At 34.6% G+C, this 11,400-nt stretch overlaps 1 protein-coding gene across 1 annotated transcript; it reads left to right on the plus strand.

The window, feature by feature from the left end:
* The first annotated feature begins 4,837 nt into the window (after positions 1 to 4,837).
* LOC142615800 (cyclic nucleotide-gated ion channel 1-like) lies at positions 4,838 to 10,449 on the plus strand. The gene is made up of 8 exons (XM_075788635.1): positions 4,838 to 5,016; positions 5,487 to 6,090; positions 6,893 to 7,105; positions 7,186 to 7,472; positions 7,909 to 8,020; positions 8,924 to 9,160; positions 9,251 to 9,639; positions 9,970 to 10,449. The coding sequence occupies exons 1-8, from the start codon at positions 4,988 to 4,990 to the stop codon at positions 10,205 to 10,207; spliced, it is 2,109 nt and encodes a 702-aa protein (XP_075644750.1). The 5' UTR covers positions 4,838 to 4,987; the 3' UTR covers positions 10,208 to 10,449.
* The last annotated feature ends 951 nt before the right edge of the window (positions 10,450 to 11,400 follow it).

The following is an 11,400-nucleotide window of genomic DNA, read 5'->3' on the forward strand; positions in this document are numbered from 1 at the left end:
TCGTCCTCCTCACCGGAAGATGTTGCACTAGTGGGAGAGTGCGACCTTGAGCTGTAGCCAGCTCCCCTATCCTCCTCTGAGGAAGAATTAGATGAGGACGGTGAAAACCTACGCTTGGCGCGGCGTAGCTTTCTCTTTAAACGGTTGATTTCCTTCTGCATGGATTTAGAACCCTCATCGTGGGTGGTGCTACCCCCTTCATGAATATGGCTACCACCTGGATATTCTGTATGGACACTCCCCTCACGATCCCTTCGATGTTCAAGACGTTCGAAATGATCTTCCGGCTGTGATCCCTGTGACTCAGCATGGTGAGCACCTAAGCCTGCCATAGTATCCCTGCCTCTTCTAGACTAGATTCCCCACAGACGGCGCCAATTGTAAGCGCACAATTGCACCTGGCCCCAAGAACAGTTACGGGCTCAGGCCCAATGAGCCTTAAACAATATGATTTGTAGAGCGTGGGCTTGAAACCCAGGTTAGAAGTGTTTGAGGATTAAATGACAAGCCAAAGATGGTAAACACTTGAAAACAACAATGAATACTGTAAATCTACCTGCTCGGACGTAAGCCGAGAACTGTTCTTATATTATTTCTCTCTCTTTTTTCTCTTTCTTTTAGGTTACAAAGAAGGGATCCCCATTTCTGTTCTAAGTTGCTCCTTAAATACTCCTCTTTTTGATACTCTGTACACGTGTTGCCCCAACTCCCACTTAGCCTAGATATTTCTTTTCTCAGTGCCTTTGAATAGTAACCAGAAGTTTCCCTTCCACTGTTCAGGTGTCACTTCCCCATTAATGCGGCCAGGGTGGTAGGTGCAGGGTCTTTAATGTGGAGGTGACAGCCTTTATCCTTGGTGTTTCTCTAATATCGGGGCTTCTAGGACATTCAAGGGCTTACCCCTTTTATCCATTGGTTCTGACCATGTCATTGCCTAACATTTATCATGAAGTCCCGGGTCCTCCGGTGTCCGTTCGAAGAGGAATTCACCCTCGGCTGGATCCTCGGATCCTCGGCGCATGGGCCGACCCGTAGTACTAACAAGTTCTAAACTCAAGAGCATGTCGTCCTTCCTTAGCACGGTCCAAAAGGCCCATATACCCATCAGGGTCTTTTTACTCCCCACACCCCTCATATAACCCTTGTGTTCTTGTGTTTCTAATTTATGCTTCCCTCTTTCGCATCTATTTAAGTGTATTTAATATGGAATATATCATAACTAATATTAAACATATGCATTATTATTTTGGAAGGACTAACATCTGCATTAAGATTGGAAAATTTTGTAACATCAGATCGATTCCATAAATCCAAAAAGAGGAAAAGAGCTATGTAAGAAGAAGGAAGATTATGATTAGCAAACAAATAGACGTGGTTTTAGAAAAAATCTAATGTACAACCAATTGATGTGTATAGCACTTGTCCAGATCAGAAAGAGACCCGCCCCCTGTTTTTCCTATAGAATCGGGCGTCTGGTCTTGTTTCTAAGACAATGATGTAAGTGTTAGTCCCCCTTATGCTTTATGCAATTCCCTTTTATACTATATACTATTACAGTAAATTTGGACAGCTTGCTATCGACTTCAATTATTTACTGTCTTTTATTCTTTCTCCTCATAAATAATATCTCTTTGTGGTCTCAAAATAATATCTCTTCATTTCAAAAAAAAAAAACTCTCTCTCCCTCTTTTCCTTTATGGTCTCAAAATGTCTGTACACTGCAAAAAAGATAAGAGAAGTTTTGGACTAGCTTTTGTAAGTATTCCTTTAATAAATGTACAGTTTGGTAAAGATAAATAGAATAAAGGATAATATTAAAAAAATAAAAAAGGTAAAAGATAGCTAAAATCTCATTTTCAGACCCGAACTATTTAAAGAATCATGTTAGACCGACGTTCAACTGAGATCTAACTTGATTAGCAAACAAATAGACGTGGTTTAAGAAAAAATCTAATGTACAACCAATTGATGTGTTTAGCACTTGTCCAGATCAGAAAGAGACCCGCCCCCTGTTTTTCCTATAGAATCGGGCGCCTGGTCTTGTTTCTAAGATAATGATGCAAGTGTTACTCCCCCTTATGCTTTGTACAAGTACAATTCCCTTTTATACTATACTATTACAGTAAATTTGGACAGCTTGCTATCAACTAATTACTGTCTTTTATTCTTTCTCCTCATAAATAATATCTCTTTCTCTCTCTTTTCCTTTATGGTCTCAAAATGTCTTTACACTGCAAAAAAGGTAAGAAAAGTTTTGGATTAGCTTTTGTAAGTGTTCCTTTAATAAATGTACAGTTTGGTAAAGATAAATAGAATAAAGGACGATATTAAAAAAAAAAAGTTACAAGATTGCTAACACATTGAGAATCTCATTTTCAGATCTAACTGTGATTAGCAAACAAATAGACGTGGTTTAAGAAAAAAATCTAATGTAAAACCATTGATGTGTTTAGCACTTGTCCAGATCAGAAAGAGACCCGCCTCCTGTTTTTCCTATAGAATGGGGCATCTGGTCTTGTTTCTAAGTATTGTTTGGATCCGGCATTTTTTTTTTGTCTGCAGCACGCGTCAGGAACAAATTTCACTGTTTATATTACTGTTCATAAACAGTAACCTATATATTTGACTTTTCAAACTTTTTCATCACACCTGTGGGTCTCTGCACTGTCCACAAAATTTACAAATTTTATTTTTTAATGATTTTTTCATTAAAAATGAGATTTATAATACTATTCATACATTTAAAAATTATTTTACTATAATATTTTAAATTTTAAATTTTTAACTGTATCCAAACTGATCGTAGTGTGTCACTCATCTTCCGACAAATGTACAGTTTTGGCCTAGCTTTTGTAAGTGTTCCTTTAATAAATGCACAGTTTGGTAAAGATAAATAGAATAAAGGATAATATTAAAAAATAAAAAAAAGGTAAAGGATAGCTAACACATTGAGAATCTCATTTTTCAGAACCGAACTGTTTAAAGAATCAGGTTAGACCAAGGTTAAATTGAGATTTAATTGTAATGATATCATAATTAATTAAATAATTAATTATTTTAGAAATTTTTTTATTAAAAAATAAAAAAGTAATTAACTGTTTTAACAGTTTTTTTAATTTTTCATAATTTTCTTTAAAAATAGATGGTTAATGTGTGTCCTAAAGATATACATTAATCGGACTCATATTAAATTAGTAAAAATTAAAAAATTAATCAAAATAAATATAATCATCTATATTTCATATATATTTTTTATGTCATAAATTTTATAATGAAAATAAAATATATTAAATTCTTTTTTATTTATTTTAGAAAAAAATATATGAAATTCTAAGAAAATATAATTACACAAATAAAAAAATATTAAATTCAAAACATAATTGACAACTTAATAATTTGTTTTGAGTGTGACTTCTGTCTACTGTCCTACTAAAATCATGACAAATACACACTTTCATACATATGTCATAATCGCACTGGAGATACTAGACAAAGCCCGTACCCATTTGAATTGTCAACCATATGTGAATTAAAAAAAAACTACGAGAGTGGGCGGACAAACCGTTTGTCCGCCCATTAAAAATGGGTTAAATAATAGTACAGTCCTCATCAAATTTAAGAAGTGGTTGTCAGTGAAAGCAAGCCTCAGTGGTTGAAAGTAAAGGCAAGTAACCAAGCAGTCCGTGCAGTACATCATCTGCAAAGAATTGAAGAAGAAGAAGACTCTAGAAGCAAAAATGCAGATACAGCATCGGTTAAAACGCACAGAGAGAGAGAGAAAGAGAGAGAGAGAGAGTGAGAAAGCGAGCGAGACATAGAAGAAGAAGAAGAAGAAGAAGAAGAAGATGGCGGTGCGATCTCAAGTCTGATAGTCTAACGGTGGGTGGTTGAAGTGGAAGGCTTGAAGCTTCAACAATGGCTATAAACTTGTGAGCTGTAAGTAGCCAAAAAAAAAAAATCTAACGGTCTGACCGGTGTGAACGTTTTCAAAACCGGGAGTTTCAACGTGGTTCTTCTTACGGTTCACTCACTTTTTAAGCCAAGTACAAGGTTAAAAGAACGGCTTTAATGAATGACCATTATAGTACTTATACCTATAGAATACCATTATATCAAAAGTGTGTGATGATTGATCAACTTAGTTCTTAAATCCTTACTCATTTTTTTAGTGTGATTAGGAAAAAGCTAGTTAATTTTGAAAAACCTTAAACCTCACAAACATTAGCACAAATTAAGTAATTAACTTCAAGATTGTTAATTGTATTATTTTACCATGTTAAAAAGTGAAAATACTAAGACACGTGGAGTAATTATACAATATTTTTTTTCAAGAGTACAATAATGCTGTAATCTATTATCTTCATTAACAATAGTCAGACCTATTCTAAATTTTTGGTCAGACCTATACTATGCATTATTAATGTGAGACACGGAAGTCCACATTATTCTACTCCCTCAATATATTAAATCTTTTGCCAATATAGTCTCCAACGTTTTAATCTAATTATCAACAACAATTATTGTACTTTCTCAACCAAAAAAAAAAATTTATTGTACAATTTTTCCGTTTAGCTTTACTTTTTCTTATATTTTAAGCATTTTAAAGTGAGACTACTCCAGTAACGTGGGAAAACGGGAAATTATAAACAACGACGCATTATGGTCAATTTATAGTCCACTCATGAAAAAATGGGGTTGGGTTGTATTACGTGGAAAGTGATTAAAGGCGTCTTACACGTTTAAAGTTTTTACTTGTTGTCTGATTGCATGGATTGCTAGATGATGCTAATGATTGACTGCAGTCCCATCATAGTTAGTAATATCTTACTTGTTACTCTTTTAACTTATCTCTCGGATTTTACATTCTGGGATTTTAGTTTCATTGAAAATAATTTCAGATTTGAACTCTTCCTTCTTAACTGTAAATAAAGTGTTTGCAAATCACAGGTCTGTCTCTTCATGTTGGAAATTTAATTGGGTGAAGGAAATGGATTCCAAGCGACTTAAAATTTTCAGGTTAGTTTGCTTAAGCCTGAATTTTGGCAGTACTTTCTTCTGTTGCTTTTTTTTCTTGTACACAATTTTGGCAGCATGTCTTTGTTACTTTCTTGGAGTACTTTATGTGCGGGTTACAAATACTATCATGCAACAATTTGAATAGTCAGATTGAGTGAAACTATCTTAAAATATCCTAATGGAGGAATCTAATGTTATACTATCAGTCTATCGTTTAAAGGCATTCTAGCTTTAGAAAGTAAAGAGACCAGAATTGGTAATTGGAAGTGTTGCAAAAGGCTGAATTACTGAATAATCATCAGATGTTCTCTGAAATTCTGTTTTAGTGCAGAATTCCTTAGTTAGGGGCCATTCAGATGTGTCAGTTGATAGGAGAGACTTATAGTAGACTAAATTGCAATCAGTTATTTGATATTGTGCTACTTACACTTGCTTTATGCTGCTTTAATCTATACATTGTGTTCGTCCAGGTTTAACGATCGGAGTACAGAACCATCTTTGAGTTCTGGGCAGAAATCTGACTTTGAACATGGACTACGTCCAAGAAGCTTTAGAACAACAGTTGGCAGAGTTTTGGAGAGGCTTCGGGGAAGATTCGATAGGGATTCCGAGAGGATTAAAAGCTTCAAAAAACTGAAAAGCATCCCTTATGTAGGTGATCAGCCAAAAAAAGTGCCAGCTCCTACTCCTAAGAAGACAATTCTTGATCCTCAGGGTCAATTTCTTCAAACTTGGAACAAAGTATTTGTGCTCTCTTGTGTGATATCTGTGGCCGTGGACCCTTTGTTCTTTTACATCCCAGTGATCCAGGAGAACCATATTAAGGACAAGAATGAAGATTACAAATGCCTTGATGCGGACGAAAAACTAGCAACAATTGCTTGTGTTCTTCGTTCACTCTTTGATGCCTTTTATGTACTTCATATAATCTTTCAGTTCCGTACTGGGTTTATTGCCCCTTCTTCTCAAGTCTTCGGAAGGGGTGAGACGATTACTGATCCGGTGGCTATAGCGAAAAGATACTTATCCACATACTTCCTCATTGACATTCTTTCAATTCTTCCATTGCCACAGGTATGCAGGACATATCACGAAATCTTATTTAGTGCATTTCGATGTAGCTTTTTACTGAAAGCTGATTGGTTGAAAAATGGTTAAAGTATGGTAAAAATGAGATTTTAAAAAGTTGTATATAGGCAAAGAAACTAAAAAGTGAATAGAGAAAGGTCTTACCAAACAGACACACGGCTTTGTGCATTCATAACAACATTCAGTTCAAACCGCACTGCAGTCATAGGTTCACAATTTTGTAGTAACGGACTTGCTTCCTTACTTGTTACTTTGCAATTAGTTGAGGAAGTGATTATAATCATACATTTCATTTGGCTTCCATTTTTGCTGCTCTTAAACCAGTTAAGGAAATAATGGAAACGAGTCTCTCAAGGGAGAATTACCACAGGATGAGTACCCATACTTATATGCCTTTACAACTATGTGTGTGGAGAGACTAAGGTTAGATTTTACATGCCCCGACAATTATTATTATTATTATTATTATTATTATTATTATCATTATTATTATTATTATTATTATTATTATTATTATTTATTGTAATTTGATAGATAGGTCCTAGAAGTCTATTGAAAACATTAAAAAGTGTCAATTAAGGTATAAGACTTGACAATATTTGATAATAACTAGCTCAAAGTGATACTTTGGACACACAAAAACACATTATGCATCTAGCAAACTATATGTAGAAGTAAACAATGCCTTATGATGCTGAAGTTGTGTCAAATTGCTTGATCTAAAAGAATTAACCGCGTAAGGGAATGTCAGTTTTACAGTAATGGATGTGTTCTGCTTTCTTTTCAGGTGGTAGTTTGTGTTATCATTTTCTCTAAAAAAACCAAAGCTCCATTAATCATGAAGCAAATGTTGAAGATTGCAATCTTCTCACAATATGTGCCTAGACTCTCTCGGCTCTATCCACTATACATGGAAGTAACAAGAACCTCAGGGATACTGACTCAGACAGCATGGGCTGGAGCTGCATATAATCTTTTTCTCTATATGCTAGCCAGTCACGTAAGTTGATTTTGAATTATTAGCAATATTAATTTCAAAGATTTAATGATGATCACAAATAAATGTGACAAACTAAACAGGTAGTTGGAGCATTTTGGTACTTGTTGGCCATTGAACGAGAGGGTAGATGTTGGGAAGAGCACTGTCATGATTCTGGAGATGATCTTCCCTGTGGTCAAGGCCGTCGTCAAAGCTTTAAATGTCCAAATGAGAGCTGTCGTTATACCAAACCTGATGATATTGAAAATGCAACGGGCTTTGACTTTGGAATGTTTACTGACGTTCTCAAGAATGGACTGGTACTACATACAGCAGATTTTAAAGTGAAATTGTCTTACTGCTTTTGGTGGGCTTTCCGTAATCTTGGGTAAGTAAATATATAGAATCCTCCAAATATATATAAAATTTAATTGTTACAACAAGAGAGGATAAAAGATTTGAACCCTAATGGTAGGCAGCTTTCCAGCCTATCTCTATATGTTCATTTTGATAAAAGAGACCACAACAATACCAATTGAACTACAAGACTCTTTGGCAATATTTAGTCTCTTTATTTATTTTTTCTTTTTTTCATGAAAAGTTGTCTACTCCCTTAACTCAATTGCATCACCTCAAATATTATTTCAAATGTCATCTGCATAGGTTTTAATTTCCAAGAGTGAATGTTTTCCTGTTAAAATTTGGTTACCTAAGTTCCTATATATAAATCAAGGCTTGCCAACTTATAACAAGATCTAACACATTGTGAGTTACAGTTTAGGAGCTAAAGGCATTTCTATATTGAATCATTTTTTTTTTCTCAGCTCTGCTGGCCAAAACCTTCAAACAAGCACTTATATTTGGGAGATAGTATTTGCTGTCGCAATATCCACCTTTGGGTTGGTTTTATTCTCGTTACTTATTGGCAATATGCAGGTGACTCTCTGATTCTTATCAGTTCTCTTTCTAACCTAATGCTTTAGCAAAATGAGAATATTATGTAAATAGATATTGTTTGAGTCAGTCTGACTTTTTGTTTTGGTTTTCTTGTTTTTTTTTTTTTTCCTATTATATACAACATAGAAATTTTAGTTAAATGCCAGCATAAAAAATAGTAATAATAATAATAACAATAAAGAAGTTCACATAAGTGTTTAGTGCTTGTTTAACTCAGTTTACAACCGAACCTAAAGTCCTACACACAACTACCTGACATTCAAAAACGAGTCTTTCTATTCTCTGGTGGTTTCAGGTCTTCCATTATGAAAGAGCAAATTCAGGGGGCTTTGGCAACCCGGGTTATTATGCCTTGAGCCTCCATCGTCTCTGTTAGAACCATTGCCTTTTGAAATCCCCCCTCCTTTGCTTGGTATAGGTCTTCTCTGACTGCTGTTATTGTGCCATGGACTGTGTTGTAGACCTGTAATGAATGGCATACTTCAAAAACTGATCTCCCATATCTACTCTTTGCCTGATATGCTATGCCTCCCCTGTTTGTGTTTTTGCTTTTATGTCCAACCACACACACCCAACACCATTCCCCCCCCCCCCTCCCCCCCGGGTTGCTATCTCCTTCTCCTTTCTTTGATTGAAAGCCATATACCTGTGATATCCAGAAAGTGCATAATATGCTAATTTATCCATTAAACATGCAAACATTATTGTATTAATTTCTCTGTGGTGTATTTATTCTTAAAGATCTACTGTTCTATTTTAGCTTCAATTGAAATTTGATGTTGGTCTGTTCTCACTAACTCTATCCACTCTTATGAGTAGAAACCTTTCCACAGATAGTCATAAGATTCGATTAACAAAAGTGCTATATTATGAATGTTACAGAGATATCTGCAATCCACAACAATGAGAGTAGAAGAAATGAGAGTGAAAAGGACTGATGCAGAGCGGTGGATGTCCCACCGTATGCTCCCCGAGGAATTAAGGGTACGAGTTAGACAATACCAACAGTATAAATGGCAACTAACCAGAGGTGTTGAGGAAGAGAATCTACTTCAAAGCCTTCCTAAGGACCTCCGAAGGGACATAACACGCCATCTTTGCTTAAGTCTTCTCAAGAGTGTGAGAATTTTTCTTCTGATTTTTTTTTTCCATACGTCTTTTTGTCCAAATTCTAGCTATTGTGTTCATCAAATCAATTTTACCTTTTAGGTGCCAATGTTTGAAAAAATGGATAGTCAACTGTTTGATGCACTTTGTGATCGTCTCAAACCAGTTCTTCACACAGAGAAGAGCTGCATTATCCTTGAGGGGGATCCAGTGGATGAGATGCTCTTTATCATGCGAGGAAACCTGACCACTATCACTACTAATGCTGGAGAAAAAGGTAACGCCGGTGATTTGAAGGCCGGTGACTTCTGTGGAGAAGAACTTTTTGCATGGGCCTTGAATCCCCGCTCCTCTACCAGTCTTCCCACTTCAACAAGAACAGTAATAGCTCAGACAGAGGTTGAAGCCTTTGTACTAAGGGCTGCTGATTTGAAGTTCGTGGCCGCTCAGTTTCGGAATCTTCATAGCAGGCAGTTCCAGCATATTTTCAGGCAAGATTTTAAGCTAAGCTGATCAACATTTTGGCTATACAAAAAAAAATTGTTCAAAAATTGTACAAAAAGATGTGGCGATCAATTATTCGTTTAATTTTAAATCGAAATACCACGGTTATCCCATCAAAATCTACAATGCCCCTCTTGCATTGGATTTCTAAACAAACAATTTAAAAAAGAATATGATATCTTTTCGTTGGCTGTGATACTCTTTCATTGTTAGAATTGAATTTTCATAGTGACTTTGAAGAAAAATTACTTAGAACTCTGATTATCTTTATTTTTCCAAGTGGAATGATCCCGTAATTGTGCAATGATGACTCTCAGGTTCTACTCCTTACAATGGAAGACGTGGGCAGCTCATCGCATCCAAGCAGCTTGGCGCAGGTACCATGAGAGAAAGCTTTATAAGTCTTTGCATGAAGCAGAAGACGGATTGCAAGGTGGTGTGACAGACGAAGCAGGGACCTCAAAGGTTGAACACAATGGTGAAGGCAAAGCACCAAAAAAGTTGCTACTACTGCCACAGAAGCCCGATGAACCCAATTTCAATGGTGAAGATTAATAGAAGTACGGTGTTTCAAGTGATAATTACCTAAGTTTTGTTTCAATAAACTTCAGACATCATAATTTAAAACTATTGTTTATAGCATATGTAATAGGTTTCTGTGTATAACATATGTAACATGTACCGAGTAATATGTAACATGCACATGCAATAGGTTTCTGTGCATAGCATATGTAACATGTACCAAGTAATTAAACTTCAGACATCATAATTTAAAACTACTGTTTCTTGCACTGTGTGTCATTGAGAAGCTTCAAACACATACATGAGGAATGTCTTGTTATAAGCTTTTCTCGTATAATTCCTTCTTCAACCAAAACAAATCTTAGGGCTTGTTTGGTAAGAGGATTTAAGTATAGTTTTTTTTTTTTTTTTTTTTTTTTTTGCAAACCATAAAATGATAGGTTATACGCTTGAATATATATTTTAATGGATGTTCTCTAAATACAATTTTTAGAAAATTGTATCTTATTTTCCTTCTTTAGAACAAAATTTTGAAAACGGCTGATATAATGTTTTCAAAATATATAAAATATTTGTAAGGGTATATTTGTAAATAAATTGAAAATAGTGGACCTTACAAATTCATTCAAACACTTTTATCTCTTTTATTAAGGAGCTTATTTTTATCACAAAAAATTCTCATTATAAAAAATAAAGTTTTAAAAAAGTACATTAGCTCTTTTCTCTTATCATTATATATGTATGTATATATGTATGTATGTATGTAATTATGTATAAGTAATCTACATGTTCTACACGTTCTTTTTTGCAATTAAAAAAAAAAAATCCATAAATAGAAATGGTCTCCCAAACCTCTTTTTTTTTTTTTTTCCAATAATTTGAAAATTGTTCTTAAAAGTAAGAGTCAAACACATATAATGTAATAATTATTATCTAGAAAACTACTTTTAGTTTTGAAAACAAAAACAAAAATCCTACCAAATCAGCCCTAAGAAAAATGTTTTTTATTTTTATTCTTAAAAATAAGTTTTTGAAAATAAAAGACCAAAAGAGTTACCAAACATAGGCTTAGAGTAAAACATATGTAGCATGGGCCATGGAAGACATATTTATGCCACTATGTGCCTCCTATTAAATACAACATTATTTAGTGGTGCAAGTCAAAAAGGAATAAAATAAAATATTATTTTTGAACAGTCCACTGTCATTATTATAGATAGGAATGA

This window comes from Castanea sativa, chromosome 11 (genome assembly GCF_040712315.1).
Source record: "Castanea sativa cultivar Marrone di Chiusa Pesio chromosome 11, ASM4071231v1".
In the NCBI taxonomy this organism is placed as follows: Eukaryota; Viridiplantae; Streptophyta; class Magnoliopsida; order Fagales; family Fagaceae; genus Castanea; species Castanea sativa.

Coding starts and splice junctions, on each gene's coding strand:
- LOC142615800 (XM_075788635.1), top strand. CDS start 4,988: ATGGATTCCAAGCGACTTAAAATTTTCAG. Junction 6,091..6,892: donor CAATTCTTCCATTGCCACAG/GTATGCAGGACA, acceptor CTTTCTTTTCAG/GTGGTAGTTTGTGTTATCAT. Junction 7,106..7,185: donor TCTATATGCTAGCCAGTCAC/GTAAGTTGATTT, acceptor CAAACTAAACAG/GTAGTTGGAGCATTTTGGTA.